The 21922-nt window shown below is 51.9% G+C and overlaps 5 protein-coding genes across 5 annotated transcripts, besides 16 other annotated features; 4 read left to right on the forward strand and 1 right to left on the reverse strand.

Moving 5' to 3' along the window:
• Positions 1 to 10924: a sequence feature (areas not merged during assembly with more than two copies in the genome that could not be assigned to a particular haplotype).
• Positions 2002 to 2454: a mobile genetic element.
• On the reverse strand, positions 2728 to 3861 carry Tc00.1047053508065.10 (UDP-Gal or UDP-GlcNAc-dependent glycosyltransferase, putative; the record flags this gene model as incomplete). The annotated part of the gene is made up of 1 exon (XM_805406.1): positions 2728 to 3861. The coding sequence occupies one exon, from the start codon at positions 3859 to 3861 to the stop codon at positions 2728 to 2730; it is 1134 nt and encodes a 377-aa protein (XP_810499.1).
• Positions 5672 to 10567: a mobile genetic element.
• Positions 10925 to 11227: a sequence feature (haploid, Esmeraldo-like haplotype).
• Positions 11228 to 14771: a sequence feature (areas merged during assembly that could not be assigned to a particular haplotype. This can correspond to areas where the two haplotypes were merged or to regions with more than two copies in the genome that were merged during assembly.).
• Tc00.1047053508065.40 (hypothetical protein, conserved) lies at positions 11375 to 11791 on the forward strand (the record flags this gene model as incomplete). The annotated part of the gene is made up of 1 exon (XM_805407.1): positions 11375 to 11791. One exon carries the CDS (start codon positions 11375 to 11377, stop codon positions 11789 to 11791), a length of 417 nt encoding a protein of 138 aa, XP_810500.1.
• Positions 12054 to 12086: a sequence feature (AT_rich).
• Positions 12898 to 16044, forward strand: Tc00.1047053508065.50 (phosphatidylinositol-4-phosphate 5-kinase-like protein, putative; the record flags this gene model as incomplete). The annotated part of the gene is made up of 1 exon (XM_805408.1): positions 12898 to 16044. The coding sequence occupies one exon, from the start codon at positions 12898 to 12900 to the stop codon at positions 16042 to 16044; it is 3147 nt and encodes a 1048-aa protein (XP_810501.1).
• Positions 14772 to 15319: a sequence feature (haploid, Esmeraldo-like haplotype).
• Positions 15320 to 16907: a sequence feature (heterozygous, non-Esmeraldo-like haplotype).
• Positions 16122 to 16152: a microsatellite.
• Tc00.1047053508065.60 (hypothetical protein, conserved) lies at positions 16491 to 19019 on the forward strand (the record flags this gene model as incomplete). Its single annotated transcript, XM_805409.1, has 1 exon — positions 16491 to 19019. The coding sequence occupies one exon, from the start codon at positions 16491 to 16493 to the stop codon at positions 19017 to 19019; it is 2529 nt and encodes an 842-aa protein (XP_810502.1).
• Positions 16908 to 17521: a sequence feature (areas merged during assembly that could not be assigned to a particular haplotype. This can correspond to areas where the two haplotypes were merged or to regions with more than two copies in the genome that were merged during assembly.).
• Positions 17522 to 17665: a sequence feature (areas merged during assembly that could not be assigned to a particular haplotype. This can correspond to areas where the two haplotypes were merged or to regions with more than two copies in the genome that were merged during assembly.).
• Positions 17666 to 21922: a sequence feature (heterozygous, non-Esmeraldo-like haplotype).
• Positions 18265 to 18300: a microsatellite.
• On the forward strand, positions 19250 to 21145 carry Tc00.1047053508065.70 (hypothetical protein, conserved; the record flags this gene model as incomplete). Its single annotated transcript, XM_805410.1, has 1 exon — positions 19250 to 21145. The coding sequence occupies one exon, from the start codon at positions 19250 to 19252 to the stop codon at positions 21143 to 21145; it is 1896 nt and encodes a 631-aa protein (XP_810503.1).
• Positions 21336 to 21366: a sequence feature (AT_rich).
• Positions 21461 to 21508: a sequence feature (T-rich).
• Positions 21814 to 21844: a microsatellite.

Here is a 21922-nt window from a genome sequence, read left to right on the forward strand (position 1 = left end):
GTTTCTCCGCGAATGGTGTTGCCGCACTCAATCATGTGCAAATAATCCACAACTCATCACCCAAAGTTTCTTTCCATTGCCACAAAAGAAAAAGACAAAAATATTTTTAAAACCTAACATAAATACCACTTCGCCCTAGTCACTGCGCATTGCCCCGCACACTATCGTTGTTACTTGCCCCTCCGCTCCCCTCCCATCCCATTCCCGCCTGCCAGGACGTGCATCACAGTCGCAATCCCGCCCAAGAAAGACTTTACCACATGCTGGTACGGGCCACATTTTTCCCTTTGCATCCCGGTCTTCCGCCCACAGGAGGGCAAACAGGGGGATTGCGTGCATGTGCGTGTGGATGGCGATGTAAAAAACTCATGGAATTCAAAGAAATACGGCACACAGGGCAACCCCACCCACAGATTGGGAGTTCACTCAAACACCGCAGCAGGAAGAACAAACGTCCTCTCGTTGCTTTTCTGGGAAGCCGATTCATTATCATCACGCCGCCTCAACAGCGTGTACCGGCGAGCGGAGGAGGTGACTGCTCAATCGCACCTCGTGTCGGAGGCGCTCACAACGTCTCCCTGCGGCCACGTGCCATCAGCAACAAGCCGCACAACAGAACGCAACACAATTCACCCACTCGCCAATTAATTAAATAAACATGCATCTCACTGCCATAAAAAGGCCATCAACATCTGTTTCACGGCAGACACCAAATGCCAAGGGATTAACTAAAAAAAAAACACGGAAGGTCTCCCACAATACATTCCAACAAAGGATAGTCTTTCAGTCCTGAAAATAAACACCGTAAAGTCACAGAAGCCGCCTCATCGCGCCAAAAATCGTGTGATGCCCCTCCTCGCAATGCTCTGCTGTCCGCAGACACCGCCCTCTGTGGTGTTCAAGCAAAACATAAACATTCACAAAATAACAGCAAGAGAAGCCTCCACCCGCAACGTGTGCATCACCGTGGAGCGTCGCTTCTATCCCTGCAAGTAAAAGAGGCGCCGTCACATCATCCTCAAGGATCGCCACAAACACGCCAAATTGCGAAGTACGCAACACGCTCCGCCGTGACCATCGTTTTCCCGATAGGGCAGCCCACTTCCGTCCACCGTGTCTGCCGAGCAGGACACACCAAGCCTGTCGCTGCAACGCAAGAGAGATCCAGAAATACGCAACGGATCCCGTCGCAGTCGTTGGCTCAGCCGCCGTGTTGAGGTTTGGGATAGGCCGATGGAGGAATAAAAACAAAACGGGAAAATATCCCCGCGGACTCCCGCATTCCACGCAGTCCCAATGGCCCGAGGATCCTCTGGGGACGTCTGGGAGACGCATCCGCCACACTCACACGCACCGTCACTCACGGCACCCCAATCGAGTCCAGCGGGCCTCGTGAAGCACACGGCGCGCCTCAGTGGCGTGGCAAGCAGCCTTCTCGGGGAAAATGACGCGTGGCGATGGTTCCCCTCCCCACTTCACTTTTATTTTTTTCTCCCTCTGTTTTTGGTGGCATGTCTCAGAAGGGGAGCGTACTTCATGTCCCCGAGCCCTTCTCTCGGTGCACGCAGAAAAACAGGGAGGGAAATAATAAAAGAACGAGTCAGGCGTCACGGAGAAATAAATGTGCGGGAGACAAACAAACCAACAGAATAAACAAAGAGCCCGACAGATATGCACGCAGCATATTCAGCGAAAACGGGTGTCACTTTCAGTGGGTAACTTAGTAGCCAATGGCGGCGTCGATCGCCCACGGTAAGAAAGAGCGTTGTGCCCACAATATTTTTGACTTGTTTTCTGCTTCCCTCCCCTGTTATTTCCCCCTCGTTCATCATCTTCATTTTTCAACCTTGCTGCCGCCCCCTCCTACCTTCGGCAATACTGCCGGGTTTGGACGCTGCGCCTTCCCTCTGTCATGCCAAATATATGTTTGCGCTCTTTAAACCCATGGCGTACTCGCTTAAATATCATTCGTGTAAAAAGAACAAAACAACAAAACTTTAGAATAATCTTCTGGGCCGCTGGCCGGATCCTGAGTTGCTCAATAATAGAAACCAAACCAGATACGAATAACAAGGGATGAACGGAATAAGAGTGGATTCACCACACCCTCAAAGTTTAACACCAGGTAACTGTATGTTTATACATATACCATCCGTTAGCCTCAATCGTGGCCCGTTCACTCTATTCGGATAGGATACATATATTTATTTATTAAATGCGAGGTGGCAGACTTTTGGGTCCTGCGGCCACAAGACCCCGCTGCGTGGTGGGAACCAAAAGGGGACGGGTGGGAAGGTAAAATAAAAATAAAAGATTATCCGGCCGCTGTCGGCTCCCTGATGCCCTTAAAGTGGTGAGATAGAAAACTGTCGCAAAGAAGTGTATATTCGTTTTAGCAGGATATATACATTACCTAATTTAGCTTGCCCACAATTATTTTATTAACAAGCTCCTAATAACATGTAAAAAAGCACAGACTCACATACATCGTTCATTGGCGGCCCAGCACACACACGCACATTCTCATCATGTGCCCCCAGCAGAAGCACACACGCACGCGGGTCGAGTGCGGGGAGTGGTACGCTCCACGGGGGCACGGGGCGGTCAATGACACATTCCACGTCGTTCGGCCACGGAGCACACAGGGCACGAACCGGGGTGCAGCAACCAATTAAGCAATAAATTAGGATTCAACACGCACAGGAAACAAATCTTTTCGTCCATTTGTCAATCGCACGACGGGTATATCACGTCTTCTGAGGCACGTTCCACACGGGCGACAGGCGATGTGTCGTTGCCGAAGCGCGCCATCAGCGCAGCGTAGTCGTCCTCCTGCACGTGATGGACACACATCGAGGTCGGCACCACCTGCGAGTGCCCCGTTTCATTGCGAGCGTCATGGAAATGACAACCCAGCACCTTGACGTATAACATTGGCTTGTACTTCACTTCCTTCTCAAGTACCCAACCAACCATGTTGTCCTCGTAGTGAAACCGGAGCAGTGCAAACTCGTGGTCACGTTCCTTGCTGTACGGCAGGTATGCCAGGCGCCGCAGCGGTTCGTACGACACCAACGCCTCCGCCACATCCCTCGACAAGGTGTAGCACCAGCCAACCATAAATGTGCTGCCCGGTAAGCCCTTATCCTCAAAACTGGATGTACCGATGTGGACGCCCATGTAGATCCCTCGGCGCGGCAGGAGGCGCAGGTGAGCAACAAACAGCGGCACACGGAGGAACATGTCGTCATCGCCCTTCGCAATGTAACTCGCGTTCGGGAACAGGCGGTGCGCAAGGTCAAACCACATGTAAACCTTTCGGGTCAAAGCCACATCCGCCTCATCGCCCAGACATCCGTAGTGACCAATTTTTTTGTTTGTCGTCACGCGGCCCTCGTTCATTGGCAGCGCAACCACGTCGTTCCACTGCGACGCCTCCTCCAGCAGCGCGGCAGAGTAGTCGTAGCCGTGCGACGGGTGCCGCCCAAGGACGTACAGCACAAGCATCGCACCGGTGAAGTCGTTCGCCCTCGTCGCCACTCCGGGGAACCGCCAGCACGTCGACCGCTGCAGGTTGCGTCGTGTTCGCCTCGCCTCGTCGTCCGTGGAGGGGATGCCCAGCACAATCAGATACTCCCGCCGGCTCCACGTATCCACAACACGGCGTGGGATGTAAGCAAGCGCTGCGTCGTCCACTGCGGAGGCTCGCGGGTAGCGGAGGTTGTTGGGTGCCGGTGCAACATCATCGTCAGCGGGGACAAAGCTGAGGGACAGAAGATTCGTGACCGCAATGAAGAGAATCAGCAGCACGGCAACCCGCCTCAGCTTCCGCTTCAGCGTCGGCAGCTTCTTTTTCGCCATGGTCGCTTACGGTGTGAGAGTCTAGGCAAAGGAAAAAAGGGCGGAGAGAGTGTGTAGTAACACCGATCAGCAGACACAAACAGCTCGGGCGACAACCAGAAACAACACAGCCACGCGGTGCCACGCAGCCACGCGAGTACACGAATGCCCGTCAGCCAACCCACTGCGCCCCACCCGAATCCGGGACGGTGCGGGTGAAGGGGTCAGGGCGGCGGAGAAGCCGACAGCACGCCGCCGCGGTGGCTCGGCGATCCGCAGCCAACGCTTTTTTGCCACTCCTTGTGTCTTCTCAAATACGTCCCATGGTCTGCACTCCAGCCACCGTCGCAGTGAACGTCCGCCCTGCTGAGTGAGGACTTGAAGGAAAGCCGCGGTCCCCGGAGGTGGCGCTGCAGCAGGCGGCGTGAAACACAACCCCGCGACGCATCCGCCCGGCCTAGCGCACTCGCTCGAGAATCAGTACAATGGCAGATAGTTTCGCAACACCATCTAACAACAAGGAAAAGAGGAGAGGAACTACCTGCCACAAGCATCGGCGTCCTGCCGCAGCCGCGACGGGCCTGGCGCCTTTCTGCATCCAGGGGGAACCGCGCCAACTCCCTGGTGAAGCACAGATTACTCACTTCCCCAGTGTCCACTCCACGTTTCTGTCCGGGCGCCTGCCGAGCCGGGCAGCGGAGTAGGTGCGGACTCCTCTCCTCGCACAGTTCACATCGGCCGGTTTGCACGACGTCCGGTCGACGCCCGTGGCATGCCGTGCGGTGGCGCGTCAGTCCGTCATTGCCGCAGCGCCAAAAGCCGCATGCTGTACGACAAAATCCGAGCGGTGGTGATCCCATCGTGGCGCCGTCGCCGGGCAAGGTGCACTTTCTCAGCGGCCCAACACTCTGCCGTCGTGGAATCGGCAACAGTGCGACGTTGATGAATGGATGTGTGTGCTGCTTTGGGCGCACGGTGCGCCATCCCCCGCCGTCATTCGCCTCCTGCGCGGAGAAGGGAGTCTCCCTCGGAGGCAAAGTTGCTGTGCGGGCTTGGCCTTCTTCCCGCTGTGTTCAAGCCTGGCGGCGTGCGTGCATTGTGGCTCTATTTTTGGCGTCGTGACACTCTCGCCGTCGGAGAGATTTTGCCGGGCGTGGCGGGCCGGGACCGGCATTGCCCGCCCGCCTGTCGCAGTAAGGACATCCATGGAGTGCTGTGGTCCCTGGTGCCGGCACCGGCTCTGTTCCGGAGCGTGCGTGTGCGCGTGAATGGGATGTTGTTCCAGCTTTCGCTTGGGCAACGAATCCACAGGGCGTGCACCGGAGCGGGGTGGATGCAGCCAGATCGTCATATTCACGGGGACGCCCCCTTCGTGCTCCGGTGCTGTACTGCATGTAGAAGTGCCGGAGAGCAACTCTGAGCCCGGCTCGTTGGTCGCACGGCGCCGAGCAGCGAATGGCCTCGGCCTGGGCTCTGCATTCCGTAGCGGGGGTGCGATCAGCGTGCCGTCCCTCGCCCTCGTCCTCGCCCAAGTGGCGGGCGGTGGTTCCGGTGGAATTCCCGGCGGCTCCGGCACACCAGGAGAAATTGACTTTCCACAGCGCCTGGGAGCGCATGATGCCACGGACGTTGGCCATGTGCGTCACGACGCTGGCGCGGCAACCTCAGTGCTTGCCGCACACCGGGCAGTCTGCCGGGCGTCGGATCATGGCGGGGTGGGGTCCAGCGGGAGGAGGAGGCGTTTCCGTGCGAGGTTCATTGCGTGCCTGCTGTGCGGCATCCGAGTTGCACCAACAGCATGTGCTCGGGATGGCGGGCTTCAGTGATTTCCTTTTTTTTTTTTTTTCTACTCTTACCAGCGCGTCCAGCCATACAATGCCATCTGAGTGCCGAAGAGGTGGTCGAGCAACGACAAAAGTTCCCTGCTATGAAGCAACTGTCATTGAGAGAACTTTCCGAGGCGAAGGTCCTGTTCAATGCCCAGCCGTTGACGCACAGCCAAGGTGCCTGGACATTCTAGAAGCAGATGGTGCAAGGTTTCCTGCGGGCCGATTGGCGTGCTTGTGGAAGGTGGCTGATCCTGCGGCAGCAGAGATCGCCTCCTGGCACTGCTGTTTCGATGCCGTGTGGCGTCTGGGTTGTGTGCGCAGCGACTTCTGTGCTGTGCGGTGCTTCTCCGTGTGGGGAAAACCATGTCACAGAAATCACATTTGAGCTCGGGAAGCGGTGAAGGATGTTCCGGATGAAATGACCGACAGTGACTGACGAGACCCGAGAATCCCGTCAATGTAGAATTGCAGTACGGACATTTCTCCTTCCGACGGCGTGTGACGGTCCGTCTCCTTGCTGGAGAGACGTCTTCCTCCCTCGCCGACGGGGGAAGAGTTTCCGTCCCCGGTGCAGTTGGATCGTTGTTAGAGCGCATATATGCAGACTGTCCCGGTGAGATGTTGCAGAATCGGCATTGGTTCGTGCAATCTCTCACAGCCCAGCATAGTCGATCCCAGAGCTCAGATTCCCCGCACCTTGCCCTTGCGAGGTTAACCAGTTCCTGACGGTGAAGAACTTCCTGAGTGATCAGGTCCTTACCGCTGAGATCTGATGGTCTTGTGCCGCAAAGCAAGTGGCGATGAGTGTCTTGACGAATGGTACCACGCCACTTGTTGGTGAGCTGGGTAGTAAAACATGTCAGCAGATCCGTATGCCATAAAGGTGCAATTCCTTGCTCCGTGTGTTGTCCACTTTCCATAGTCTGCGTCGCATACTGATCTGCAAGCTCGTTAGCATGTGCCCCACAATGTCCGTAACAAAACTGCAGGTGCACGGACCAGCCAGCACACGTCAGTGTCAGGAGACGCTGCCAGAGCCGATCCTCCGTCCAGTCTGTCTGACTGAGCGGGCCCCTGTTTAGAGCCGCTAGAAGACACTGACTGTCCGTAACCACAAGCAGGGTTTTACGCCTGTGGCGGATACGAGGGATCATCAGCTTCTCTAGGGCTAGAAGCAGTGCACGGGATTCCGTCCTGTAGCTGCATGGGTGTGCACCGCAGTTTATGCTGGCCTTTTCTATTATCCCCGATGAGTTGAGGGATGAAAGCAGTATTCCAACCCCTGCTGACTTGGGAACGTCGACACCGCCATCGGTCGCAAGTATCCACGAACGATGGCTGTGCAGCGCCAGAGCCTCTTCGCTGACTCTGCGCCTTTCCCTTATCAGCTCTTCTTCGTCCGTTATTGAGTGGTCGATCGGAAGTTCCACACCGATGGTGGCCCGGTGAGCGGAGGCCGCAAACCAGGGAGGAATGGAGCTGCGAAAGAACCGCTCTTCGCGTGGTGAGCTCTCGGTGATGCCATAGTCCTTTGTGTATGCGTCTACGAAGGCATATAGCTCGTCCCGAGATAATGGCGAGATGCGGAAACCGGCGCGAGGTGGTGGCTCAGGCGGGGGTCTCCGCATCCAGTCCATCTGACATGCGCGTGTGTTCTCAAATATTGAGAGCCGCGCGCGCAGGCAAAGGACGTGGAGCGGCGGCATATTAGCCTCCAGTAGTGCGGATTCCGGGTCAACAGTGCTCGGAACTCCGCTGACAATGCGTGCCAGAGTTGCGTACGTCTTCTGCATCTCATTCTTCGCTGAATCCGTCGCTACTGCCCATATGAGCTCGCTGCCATAGCGTAATTTGGAAGCACCGTATCCAATGACGAACGTGCGTAGGTCATGTGGAGATGGTCCCGCCTCTTTGTGCGCTATGCAGCGTAGCTGCGATATCCGTTGCGAAGTGGCAGCGCATTGCTTGGAGGCCGCCACATTTAGCGTCAGTCGTTGATCGAGATCCATGCCGAGAAGCTTCGTAGTTCGCGATGCCCCCATGGTCATGACTGGGATTTGACATCCAGCCACTACCAGGGGCCACCTTCCTTCACGAACATAATCTGACTCCGCGTGCGTGGGTAGTGTGAACCAAGCAGCTTCACACTTTGACGGGTTGATGGCCAGGCCATTTTCCCGACTCCACGCATACAGTTTTTTAAGAACCATGTTGGCAGTGGGAATGGCGTCTTCCCGGGACTGCCCCTTAACGATAATAGAGAGGTCGTCCGCATACATGTCTGCTGTGACACCCGCAAAGCTGTTCAGCAGATTGAGAAGTGGGTGTGCGTAAAGGGAGAACAAATACGGTGCCAGCACGGACCCCTGAGGAACTCCTCGCAGCATGGGACGCCGATCGGTGTGTCTGTGGCCAACTCGTGTCTTCGCGTAGCGACCACATAGAAAGTTTCTAAGCCACCCTCTACAATTCACCCCCGGAATATTAGCCAGCAAGCGACTGAGGACTCGATGATCTATGGAGTCAAAGGCCTTGCTGAAATCAACCAGCACTAGCAGGGTCCGATGGGGTCTGTAGTGGAGTTGATTGCCAATACCGCTCTTCTTGGGAAGGCTCACTTGGAAATAATGATTTCTATTATGCTCCACTTCGTGTATCAGGTGTGCCAGCTGCATCGTCGTGGTACGCATACTACGATATGCATACTGGTGGGGGTGCGGCGTCCACACCCTAAGCAATCTCTTCAGTACCATTTTCTCAGCAACCTTACTCACAATGGAGGTAAGGCTGATGGGTCGATATGACTCAAGCAGTTCCGGCGACTTACCGGGTTTTAAGAGCGGAACGATGGTAGCGCGTCTCCACTCAGCCGGAATCGTACCGGTCGTCCAGCTGTGGTTAATGCAACGAAGAAGGAATCGGAGGCCCTTTGACGAAATATGTCGCAGTGCCTCACTGTAGACTTCATCCGGTCCGGGGGCCTTGCCATACGGCGTATTACGTAGCGCAGCAAGCAGTTCCGTACGATTAAAAGGTGCATCAAGAGGGGAGTGAAGATGAGCAACTAAACCAGATGTGGTGGCAGCTTCGTTTTATCCTGTGGCTCAGAGCTAGATGAGAGTGAAGAACCTGAAGTAAATGTAGCGGCAGACTCGTTGTTGTTCTGCGGCTCAGAAATACAAGAGATAAGAGAGGTGGAAGAAACTAAGCTAGAAGTAGCGGCAGACTCGTTGTTGTTCTGCGGCTCGGAGCTAGAAGAAGTAGAAGAAAATGAAGTAAATGAGGCAGCAGACTCGCTGTTGTTCTGCTGCCCAAAAAGAAAGGAAGCATTAATGTTCAAAGATGCACTCTGTCTGTTGATGCCTTTGGAAAACCTAACTGCCTTGTGAGAGGGGTGAAATGGAAGAAAGATGCGATTGAGAGCATTCGCTGCTCCCCTTGCTGTTTTATAAGTGTGTTGACCATCTCCTAATAAAATTGATGTGGGAGATGGAAGTGATGCTTTTTTTCGTCCGGAAATGTATTTCCATGCGAGTGGCTCGCCTGGATTTAACTTGCTGATGCGGCGTAGGTACGTGTTACGCGGGCGCGCTTGGAGTAGGAGGAAGAATTGACTCCTTGTCCGTTGCATTTCTGCCTCACGGTCGGGCGTCGGTAACTGTAGATAGCGGGCCTTGCTGTCCGTGGCAATCCGCTCTGCCTCCATGAGAGTGTCGTCCCAAAGCCTGGGACCGTCCTTGTGCATGCCGCGGGGGCAATGTCGTCGATACGAAGTTATAAGCGCTCTCGTGAAAGCCTTAATGCCGGTGGACTGCTTTTTATATTCGTATGCCGGAAGTTGTGCGTCGAAGCCCTTGATGAATAAATCCCACTTGCACTTCCCCCAACTGTAGAAAAACATAGGTGCCGAAGGGGGTGCCGAAGGTATGGTATCCATAAATGCCTGATGCGGCGTAAATGTCAGCATATAATGATCACTAAGCGGCGACACGGAAGCTGACCAATTCGACACAGTCAAATGCTTTGACCATGTCAGATCGATACAGGATCGTTCTCTTGTGCCACGGGCATACGTGATCTCACCAGGGGTGTTAACCAAGGTGAGTCCCGCATCCGTGCACAGTTCTAAAAATTCTGCGGCAACCTCGCTTGGAGAAGTCTCCAAGAATGGCTCCCACTGTGGGTGATGCATGTTGAAATCCCGCACAGCAGGAGCGGCGACGAGGCTGGAAGGCAGTTTACTAACCGCCTGAAGGGTTGCGTTACTTGCGGTGGTGGTCTCGTATAGGCACTCGCTACAATAAGATCACGGTTCTGGTCCAGAGCAACCTGGACCACCACCACTTCAAGGCTGGTGTCATGCTGGGGGATGGTGAGAGGTATACGCTTGGTGCGGGGAGTTTTCCGCACCAGCACCGCCACACCGCCTCCCTTGCCGATGCGCGACTGTGCATGGAGCACATAATCTCCAGTGTGCATGCTGGCGATCTGCTCTGACGACTTCCAACTCTCCTGAATGGCTATTATGTCTGCTCCTTGCGCCATTAATGTTGCGAGTTTTGACGGCGTGAGGCAAGAAACGTTCATCTGGAGTACTGCTATGGGGCCTGGGTTCTGCTCAATGTCTCCGCTTAGCAGTAGCTTTTGTCGTTGCGCGTCACATACGGCACGCAAACGGTATGTATAGCGCTGATAAGCGCCGATGGAATTCAGCAGCGGATAGAAATACCGCTCCGCGGGCAGCCATGTAAATGGCTCCATCTGGCGCCCTTCCGACCCGTTTGTGCGGCGCCTCCTGCCTCTCCGCGTGCGGCGGATGGGCGGCAGGCGCTTAGCTTCCTCTCTCGCAAAGAGTACTAGACCCTGGCGTCACGTTGTGGTGGCCGGCTGAGCCAGGGGGTTTCAGTGGCCGTAGCAGCCATCCTCATTTGAGCAGAACCCCGGTGCGGAGGCGGGCCGGTGCGGCCTCTACCCCACGAGTGAGGGTGGCGTCGATGCGCGTGGGTCCCAGTCGCCGGCTCCACTGCAGCAGCAAGCTTCCTCCCTGAGCTGTCGGGCACAAATAATATGTTTGGACGGTGCGACCATGCCGGTGATCCATCTGTCTGTGAGCTGTGCGAGGTCGGATGCCGCCTCGGATTTCGCACCACAAGTTCCGTTCCTGGACACGCCGCAGTGACCAACGACAAGCTGCGTCCGTGTGCGCGCTCCTCGGCGCGGCGGGCGGAGCAGGAGTGTCCAGAGTCAACGATGTATCGGGACAGATGCCGTGAGAGGACCCGTTTCTGGAGCGCAGTCAGGAGAGAGCGTGAGCCTGTGAAGGTTGACACAATACACGGCGCACTGCCTGTCCGCCGCATGCTGCTCAATGGCTTTCTTGTACCAAGGTGTGGGGCGATGCATTCGGCTCTGCGGCTGCGTGGTATCCGTTCTGCGCCGGCCCCCGGCAATGTTGATCGGCGTTCCATTCAGGTACAGCATCGCCGCTGCTCCCAACTTGACGCCGAGTTCCACGAAGCCGCCTGTCCATCCTTCGCGGCGTTTTCTTCTGGGTGTGGTGATGTGATTTCTTGTTTGTTTTTTGTTGTTTTCTTTGTTGTTTTTTTCTGATTATTGTCGTTAATTTCTTTGGCTTTTTGCGCTTTTTTAGGCTTTTATTACTTTTTGCTCTTTCTTATTTCAGCAGTAGGAGATCATCTATAATCATGCTTAGTCTCTTTGCTGTCGAGGTTACGTACCTCATTGTGCCTGCCATGGTCATTTTTGTTATGTTTGTTGCTCCTATACCAGGCCTGTCGCATTATGTTTCTCGTGCTGTGAGCTTTGTGGAGCGTTTGAATTTTCATGGGGTCTCGCTATTGTTGCTTGTCACACTTGTTACATTCGTAAGCTTTGTGGTGCAGCTTGTTGATTGGAGGAAAAAATACAGTCAGGGGAAGCCGCGTTTTGCGGATTTGAGCCTTGAAGTTGACTGGGAAGCTAAGAAATGGCGCTTCGAGCGTAACATGTATATTCATGCTCTTGCCACTGTGCTATGTGCCTCAATTATGAAGTTTTCAAGGCTTTATACCGCTCTGGAGAAATACTCAACAGCAGCTGTGGGGGCCAAAAAGAATCGATAGTTTGTAGGGTTTGTACTTCACGTACAATGCATTAATTTTTATCAGATGTTCTTAGGGAAAAGAAAAAGAGAGAATAGGAGGTAAAGGACGCTTTATGTTAGATTGGTGTCTCTGTTTGTGTGTTCTTGTCGGTGTCTATTTTAATGTGACTGATGCGTGTACTTCTCTTCTAATTTTTTTGCAAGTGTATGATACCCGCTTTTGGGACGATGCTGGGTAGCATATCGTTGTAATTGTGTGGAAATCATTGATCAAGGCCGCCTTTTTTTCTTTTTTTTTTTTTTATAAATTTTATGTCCTACATTGCGGTACCAAGTGCCCTCAAATCCCATGGTGCAGAACTGTGCCCCAGTAATACACGGCTGTTCCGGGCGCTGGTGGATGCTGTCAGTGCTGCGCCAGCAATAATTCCATGAGGAAAACATTGCTGTCCCCTGTCTTCGCGGCAATACGGTACAATTGACCCTGGAACCACGCGGATGCGGCCGGCGTTACCAGGGTAGGGGCCTCCAGTTGGGCTCCTCGCCCTTTTCTGGGGGGCTTGGATCGTGTGCTGCCCCGTCGGCCCACACAGCCAATGTGTGGATGTGACTGAGTGTGGTTCTCCCGTCCGACAGGCTAGTTAATCGACCGTGATACGCGGGATACCAACTTCTGCATACGTTTCCCGTCGCAGTTCCCGTGTTAGGCACGTTACACGTGCAAGAATACCGCTGGCATTGTTGGGTAATTCATTATGCATCGGCAGCATGGTAGCGATTACGTCAGGGTGCAGTGCATTCCGAGGTCTTGAGCACTGCACTGTAGAACTGTTTACTATTGGCTTCCCGAAGAATCGCACTAGCGTCTTTCTGTACGGGGCCCTGGCGTCACGATGAGACCGTCAAGTATTAAGTTGCCGGGGATCAAGGATGTTAATTCAGAAGTTCAGCTGAGGCGTTCCACGTATCAGGGGATGGTTTATATTTTCTTTTGTGTGGCGTATCTTTTTTGCCCTCTCTCGATACGTTTTTCTATCTTCTTTTATTATTCTCAACTAGTCTCATATTGTTGTTTCTTTTTTTCATCTACCACAAAATCTCATCCTATCACCGAGTAGCGGAGATATGTTGAATGATATTGAGACAATGAATCTATTGAAGTTCACTTCCTCCGAGGAAATGACAATCTCGATGGATAGCAACAAGGAGGTAGGCGGTGAGGATAAAGTAGAACTTCAATTTCCAGGAGGATCAAAATATATTGGTTCCATGCGTAATGGTTGCCTATCAGGGTATGGGACTTATTATTATGCATCCACTGGAGACAAGTATGATGGACATTGGAAGGCAGGAATGAAGCATGGTTGTGGCACATATTACTACGCAAGTGGTGATCGCTATGTGGGTAGTTGGTACATGGGAAAGAAGCATTACCGTGGAATTTACACATTTTCCAACGGCGACGAATACAATGGATTTTGGAAATATGATAAGATTCATGGATATGGTGTATTTACTATTCAGAGTAATGGAAACCGCTACGAAGGCCACTGGAAGGAGACCTATCGTCATGGTCACGGTGTATTTTATCACGGCAATGGGGATGTTTATGATGGAAATTGGGTTCGAGGCAAGGAAGAGGGTCTTGGTATTCTAATAAAAGGCACCGGCAATGCCTATTGTGGCGAGTGGAAAAATGGCGAAATGGATGGTAAAGGTGTTCTGAGAGATCAACAATTTCTTTTTGCGGTTGAATACGCAAAGGGTCATCTTGTTTCACAGGTTCCAATAGTGGAGGGCAAGAAGTTGCAAGAAGAATGGTCTAGGGCTTACGATCACTATGTGACTTTTATGGGGAAATACCAACGACACGGTGACAAGGATGCTATCGAGAAGGATGAATTGCGACGTGCTCTTGAGAAATTGAAAATCGAATCTGCTACGTGGCAGAGGCGTTACGAGGAACTACGTGGTGAACGCTCAACAGCGAGGCGACGCTCATCCAGCGTTCCTGGTGATGAAGGGAAGCGATTGCTTTTACCGAATATTCTCAAAGTCCCTAGCGTGAAGGCGAAGCTAAGGCCAGGCGTTGCCGCTGAAGGAGCGACGCGGGTAAGTTCTCTCACCCGTGCCTCCTTTAAGATTGCTGATGAGGCGCCGGCTACTCCGGGAATGACAAATGTTAGGAGGAAAGAAATCTCCCCCGTGCTACCAAAAGCCGATCTTGATGGTGTGGATTGTAATGGGAAAGAGGTGAGGCATGTAGGGGTGAAGAAGGGCTGTCGAGCGACAAGCTCACGGAGCTCCGAGAGTGCAACGCCAAAAAAACGTAATGTGGAATTGACGGAAAAGGATAGAGAACTTGATGTTGAGCACCACACGACCATGGCATGGGAGAAGGACCAACTGAAGAGAACCATCCCCTCTAATCTTGTGAAACAGGAGGAAGCGGGACAACAGTGTGCAGAGGCTACGGTTTCGGAGGGAGAAGCTTCAGGAGAGGCTACGAATTTCCGTGATTTTGGGCAGCAGTTTGAGACAACAGTCGCTGAGAGGACCAGGTATGATGACAGCTGCGGTCCTGAAAAAAATCAAGCCCAAAGTGTTGGGAATCTCAATAAAAGACTTGAAGAAGTGAACAGGATGAATGCCGAGCTAAACCTTTGTTGTGATGCTCTAGGAAGAAAATTAAATGAACAACGCGACCGATACCAGAAACTTGTTAATAAAACAACCGCGACTGGCGATGGCGAGCTGTTAGAAGTTCTTAAAACGGATATTCAGAGACTTGAAAGTCAGCTGAAAAACGCAGAAGAAGAGCTACGGACGCAAAAGGCGGAGATCGACTCTCGCGGCACTCGCTGCATAGAGCTTGAGTCAATGTTGCTAAACATTGCACGAAAAAGGACCACCGATCCGAGTATTTTGCACTCTTTGAGCAAAAAGATGGACCTTGCGCGGTCACTGCAAGAGTCAAACGCCGAGTTGGCTCGTTTATTAGAAGAGAGTAATATGAAACTTGAGATAATCATGTCAGAGAATAAGAATGCAGAGGGGCAACGGCACTCCGCTGAGGACTCCGCCTCGGCTCTCGGAGAAGAGCTGAGGCGTGTTCGCAAGGAGTTGAGGAAGGAGCAACACAAATCCAAGAGGATTTTGGCTGACAGGGAGACCGTGGTGGCGGAGCTCCACGATGCAGATATAAAGCTGGTAGGAGCAGAGTGTGCTCTAAAGGCTCTGCAAGGGTATTTAACTATTACAATTAGGGTACATGGATGCAAGGAAGGCTATTCCGTTCCTTGCATACGCATCAACGAAAGGGACTCCTCACAGATTGTTTTTAGTGAGGAGAGTACGACCCAGATGCACCAATTTGATATCTGTATTGATGAAGAAACCTCTTTGGATGTCATTTTCCGCGAGGTGTGTCGCAACATGTTCACCGTCACTATGGGGTTCCATGTGGCCTACGTTACTCTAGGTGCGATTTACACTGGCAAGACAGTCATTTTTGATACATTTGTTCCATTAGCCATAAACACCCTTTGTAATCACTCTCAACGATTCCCCGTGGACAAGTACGCTTTGACATACAAGGTGGGTGCTTTGGCGATTGGTGCCTGTGAGGCGATTGACTGTGAGACGGGCTCCACCGTGACTGAGATTCGACGCGATGCCTACGGTTTCACTGTTCCTATAGGTGTAACATTTGTCGAGACGACTGGCGCCGATATTCTTTCCACCGTGGAAAGGTTAAGAAAACGAAAGCCGCGTGATCTTCGTTGTCACATATGGATTCAGATTCAGTGTGTGATTCTTCACAGAGTGCGACAGACGTCCACAGTGGGACGTCTGACACTCGTCGATTTGTGTGGTCCCGGGCCCCTTCCTACACAGAAGGAGGCTGTGGCCAGTGCTCGGTTTGCGAACCGTTCTTTTGGACATATTGTCGCGGTGCTGGAATCTCTCCAGGACTCACAAGGTGTAGTGCAGTACAACAAATCCCTGGAGACTGCTCTACTCTCTGATGTCCTTGGTGGGAATGCACTGACTACCATTTTTGGTACCCTTTCTTCTGCAGTGGAAAGCGTTAGCGAGAGCCGCCAGACGTTGCGGGCCCTGACCATGGCGTCGAAGGTGGTGAACCGTCCTATATTGCCGCGCTTTGTCAGCAGCGACGAACTCCGGTGGCGGGAAGTAGTTGCTGCAACAAGTTCTGCAGAGGTGGCGTCGCCATGTCTATTGGAAGTAGATGAATTGCGAGACATGTAGCTGCGCGAGATTCATTTTGTTCTCTCCCCATTTTTGTAATTTTATGGTGCAATCATTATCAATTTAATTTTTATGTTTTATTGTTATTATTATTATTATTATTATTATATTTTACTTTTTGATGCGATCTCTGTTAGAAGAAGTGCTACACCCTTCATTTGGCTCAGGAGAAATGCGATATAAAGCGGCCCATCTGTGGCTTGAGTCTGCTATAGGAGCAGGAGCTTAATTTTTAGGACACGAAGCAAATATTACAGGAGCAAGCGCTTTTTTTTACCGTTCTTTTTTTTTTTTTTTTTTGTGTGTGTGTGTATGTGGGGGGAAACAGAAGGGGAATGCGAAATGAATGGTGTGGCCTGTGGATTTTTAAAAATAATACGGATTATTCTCTTCTCAATCGTTTCAATAGAACGCTCGTCTTATTTTTTTTGTTTGAATAGGGAATTATGCCATTTTTTGATGTGAGTAATAATTGTTTCCGTGCGTGCATGCGTTTCTGTGCGTCTTTCAATCGTGTACAGGGAATTCATTTAAGGGATGGAGGTAAAATTTGCATGCGTGTATGTTTCTTGTATCCAGCGACTTTATGGACGAGATTCCAACGGATCTCTCCCAACTTTTTCTTTTTGTTGTTGTTTTTGCCACTGCAGCCTTCTCTTTTGGTTGGTTTCTCCTTGGTGGTTCAAGCGAGAAGAGAGAAAATGGTGTGTCCTGCACCGCCGCGACAACTCGTTGTGGTGGATCCTGCCTGGGTACGGGTCGACGAGGAAAACTATAACGCAGCATGGAAGCAGCTGGAGGAAGAAGCAATGGAATGTGGCTTTATTGGATTTGATATGGAGTGGACGTCGAGACCCAAACCTGTATTGGAGGAAGGAGAAGAGACGACGGTGGAGAACAGCAACGCGGGCACTGCTGCTGATGCCAGGGACAGGGTGCGAGTGAGAAGTGCACACTCAGTGGAGCCCGTGGCAGTGGTGCAGCTTAGCACCTTTTCTGTCACTTTTGTAGTCAGGCTGTGCGACATTGTTTGCATGGCACGTCCGGAGAATTGCATTGGCGTCTCTGAGGCTGCCGCCGTTTCCTCGACACTGGGCGTTGTCCTGGACAACTTGACCTCCCTCCTGGCAAATAAGCGTGTTGCAAAGGTGGGAGTGGGTATAATTGGCGATCAGGAGAAGTTGCAGCGTGACTACACCGCATTCCGACTCTGCCCCTGTGTTGAACTTGCCGTGCTGGCCCGACACCTTTTTCCCACTGCTGAGGATTTGATGGGGCTGCGCAGCCTGAAGGATTTTGCCGCTCGCTTTGCTGGCAGGAAACTCAAGAAGGATATTCTTGTGACATGCAGTGATTGGGGCAGCAGTCTCGGGGCACTTTCTCCGCTACAGTTGGAATACGCCGCAGCGGATGCAGAAGCATCTTTTGACGTATGTCTTGGCATGTGTAGGGAGTCACACCTCATCGCGAGCGACAACATCGACGACAACGACGAGTCGCACGGCATCAGTGGGGCGCGGGATGTGAGGTGTAACGTGAATTCCATTCTGCAGAGCTTGGACGGACTGAAGGCAACAACTTTTCGGAATGCACGGGTGGAGAAGCCTGCGGGGAACCGCCTTGCCGCGTGGTGGTGCAAAGGCCGGACCAAGCCGTACTACGATAACATCTTTGTGTACGACGCCGAGATGCGTCTCGTCTTCACGGTGGACAAATCCAAGGCGGAATGGTACGTTTACAAGAAGGGTCTTGGAAAAGTAATAGAATGGAGGGAGACTGCTGCTGAGGAGACACAAAAAACGGAGAAAGAGATTGCCGCCATTCAACTCAATTTTAGTCCCGATCTTTCCAAGTACAACGACGCCCACATTCGGCGCAACTTGGATTACTTCCGCCAGGCGAAGGAGAATCAGTGCGTCGTGTGTGGAGAGAAAAAGGATCTGGTGCGTTTTGCTGTTGTGCCTTTGGCCTACAGGAAATATTTTCCCAGTGTGTACATGAGTCACAATAGCTACGATCTCTTGCTTTTGTGTACCGTGTGCTTTGCTAGGGCCCGACGACTGTACGACGAGGAGCGGCGGCGCGTTGCGGTGGATTTTGGTGTACCTCTGGGTCACCTCACACCAAAGGAATTGGAATTGCACCGCGCACAGCTGCAGCAACAAATGTCCACTAATATTAGCAACGATGGCAGTGCTGTTGAGAATATTGCTAGAAGTCGTAGCAACAGCAGCAGCAGAAGAAGCAACAACAACACGGCAACCAGTGACAGGAAGTACCTACTCTCACCTGCCCAGAAGATGCGCATCATGCAGGAATACCTTGAAATCGAGAAGCACCGGGAAGTGCTTCTCAAGATTTTTAAATATGCCAAGGCATTGCGTGTTGCCTACGAGGAACCAACTGTTGCAGCGGGTTGTATTGAGGAGGACGAGGGGGTAAATCAGACAGCTGCGGTCAACGAAAAGCCGGCGAAGCCGTCAGTGATGCCGCCAGGACGTGCAAGACAGTTAGCGACGTACATGCGTCTGCACGCCCAACGGTACCCTTTTGCGAAGTGTGCATCGGAGCGGATTGCGCTCTTCACTGCTGACGCAGCGTCGAAAGAGTCAGTCCGATGCATCCTCGAGGAGGGCATATCGCCCCGCGTCGTGTTGACGCGCTTCTGGCTGCGTGAGCACCCAAAACTACGCGAGATGTTCAGCTGTACGACACGTCGCAGCGAAAGGCACGAAGATGGGGGATCGCCAGGACCGCATGAAAATGGGGAGAGATTGGAAGAAAACCTTTTTGTGGACAGTCACGGCTTTCTTATTGTTCAGGCACTACTTGAGAAGTACGATACGGACGCCTGCAAATGCCGGGACCACGCCATTGGAGAGTTTATCTACCGGTGGCGTACCGCCTTTCTGCAGGGGATGCGACCAAGGCACCTGCCAAGCGGTTGGTCTGCCGAGGACGGGATTCTGCTTTAGTGGCACGGCTTTGAAAGCGTCACGCGGCCTCTCCATATATCAAGATATCCTTCTGCCCGTGTGCATGTATTTATGCATACATGCATGTGCTTATTTTCTTTTCCGTGTTTCTTTCTTTTTTTTATTCCTGAAGAGCTTTACACCAATTTCTTTCTCCTTTGCTCCCTCTGTTTGTGTTATTGCCTTGCTCCTCTAGTCCGTTTTGGCATCACACGTTCCTGTAATCCTCAATGAGTAAACTGGAAGGCACAAATACAGAGCCTGAAAACGACGCACATGACGCGCACGCCCGTAACAAAAATGTTGCCGATTTGGTGGTGGTTGAGGCCCTCCATGACAATCGTGAGCCACTGAGCGAGGCGAAGCGGTTCAGCATCGTTTCGGTGGCCGTGTTTGGCTCCATCGCAGCCTCCTTTGCGCACTTCTTTAACCTCTTCAGCGGTGAACTTGAGAAGAAGTACCATCTAACACAGCGAGATCTGTCAACTGTCGGCACGGCGGGTATCGTGTTCTGCTATTTTACGCTGCCATACGGATTTATTTATGACCACTTTGGCCCCGTGCCTCTTTTTTGCATTGCGGCGGTGTTCTTTCCGCTCGGTTCTCTCCTGATGGCGTTGTCGTTTAATGGATATATCTACGGCACGGTGGTGCGTATCAGTGTTTTTAATGCCATCCTAAACATTGGCACCATCATGTTTGATATTGCCATTCAAATGACGATGCTCAGCATATTTCCATCCAGTCGGGGAGCCATTGTGGCGGTAGCGAAGACATTCAATGGACTGGGCTCTCCAATTGTTGGAACAATTCAGCTTGCCTTCTTTAACGGGCATCCAGACCGCTTCTTCTACTTTCTGATGGTACTGGTGGTGGTGATTGCTGTTGGATGCATGTTCGTCATTCGTTTGCCTCACTACCACCTGACCGGCTACCAGCGGTCGCACTTAAGCGAAGAGGAGAAGAAGAAGCGTCTTGCCACCCGGGGACAGTACCTGCGCCAGAAAACTCCCATTCCCCGTTTTGCGATCGCAATCTTCTTTGAGATTATACTCATTGTCTATTTGCCGTTGGAAGGGGCTCTTGTTTCCTACCTTAAACTTGGGCAGCGCTACAGGCTGGCGTTTGCACTCACCACCATTGTGCTGGTCTGTGTGCCCCCCATTATCATGCCGCTTCCACTGAGGATCCTTGACCGGGAGTGGTGGTCGAATTGGCGACGACGACGTCGCCAACATGATAAGGAAATGGCGAAGTCGAACGCCAACAACCCGAATGAACGAGCCGAACCCTTTGAGACATTGATGGAGAATGGTAGTACAAGTGAAGACGCCCGGGTGGGTGTGGAGACCGATGTGGATTACATTGCACCGCAGTACCAGACGACGTTCCTGCAAAGTCTCTGCACGCCAAGGCTGTGGGGTGTATTGTGGACGTTGTTTGCCACAGTGGGTGCGGAAACTGTTCTGATGCTAAACGCGAGTTACATTTTTGCCGCACTCTCCGGTGAGCCGGTGTCGCCATCATTGAGAATTCTTCTGACCGTGCTGGACGGCGTTGGCAGTGCTGTTGGCCGCCTGCTCATGAGTGCGTTTGAGGTCTGGTCACAAAAGAAGAAGCCGGAGGAACGTATTCCCATGACGGCTGCCCTTTTTGTTCCATCATTTATCATGGTCGTCGTGCTGGTGCTCATCCTCACGGTGCCAAAAGTGGCCCTTCCATTGCCGTATGTCTTAGGTTCGCTGGCCAACGGGCTCCGTGCTGGCGTAATCGTCCTGATGATCCGCACCATATACGCCAAGGACGTTGCCAAGCACTACAATTTCTGTTTTTTGTCAACGGTATTCTCGACGATTCTGTTGAACCGGTTTGCGTACGGCGAGTGGTATACCCGTGAGGCGGAGAAGGTTGGCACCCTTTTGTGCCTGCAACGCCGCTGCGTCCTCATGCCGCTGTTGCTGATGTTGGGCATCAACTGCACATCCTTCATCTCCAGTGTGTACGTGCATATTTCGTACCTGCGTTTCAGTCGCAGGACGCTGGCGGAGCGACGCCGCATCAAAGAAGAGGCGAGGCAGCAAGCAGCGGACATTTGCATCGATCACTCAGAAAATGGCAAAAAGTGATCGAGACAACAGCCCTCCCTTTTGTTTTTTGTTTTGATTTTGATTTTCGTTTGTTTTGTTGCCATTGTGCATGTGTGTTTGCAGCGTGGCTTTCGTTATGGCCACTTCTCTGCTCAGCGGGTTGGAGAGGAGGGAATGTGCATGTGTGTATGTATGCGAATTGCAAGTGGGGAATTGTGCGGGGAGAAACAAAAAAAAAAAAAACTTTTATTTTTTATTTTGATGTTTTACGTGAAAAGAAGGAATGAAATTAAAAAAAAAAAAAGACCATTTTATTTTATTTCAAAAACGGAAGAAAACGACAGCCACGCCCACTTTTTTTTTTTTTTTTACTTTTCTCTCTTTTATTGTTATTTTTCATTTACTTAACGGAGTGTTGGCTCCAATGACGTTCGAATTTTTTTTTATTTTAACACCCCGCTATATATATATATGCATGTGTGTGCGTGTGTGTCCCTCTTTTTTTTTTTTTTATTTGGGGGGCGGGAGGAGGCGATGAGCGGCCAGGCGGAGGGAGTGGTGGGGAGTAGACAAATGTGTGATGGTTCCGTTGCAATCATCCGTTTATTTGCGTTGAATGGACGGATGTGTGCATTTTGTTGTTTTCATGACTTATTTGTTATTATCTCCAGTGATCTTGTGCGCTGCAGGGCAGGACGCGTGCGGTGTTTTCCTTTTTTTTTTTTTTTTTTTTTTTTTAGGTGTGAGGGAATGTTTTGTGTGCACATTTGAGCCAACCCGCTGGTTTTCCATTGTTGTACTCTTTTTTTTTTCTTT

This window comes from Trypanosoma cruzi, genomic scaffold (genome assembly GCF_000209065.1).
Source record: "Trypanosoma cruzi strain CL Brener 1047053516631 genomic scaffold, whole genome shotgun sequence".
NCBI classification, from domain to species: Eukaryota; Euglenozoa; class Kinetoplastea; order Trypanosomatida; family Trypanosomatidae; genus Trypanosoma; species Trypanosoma cruzi.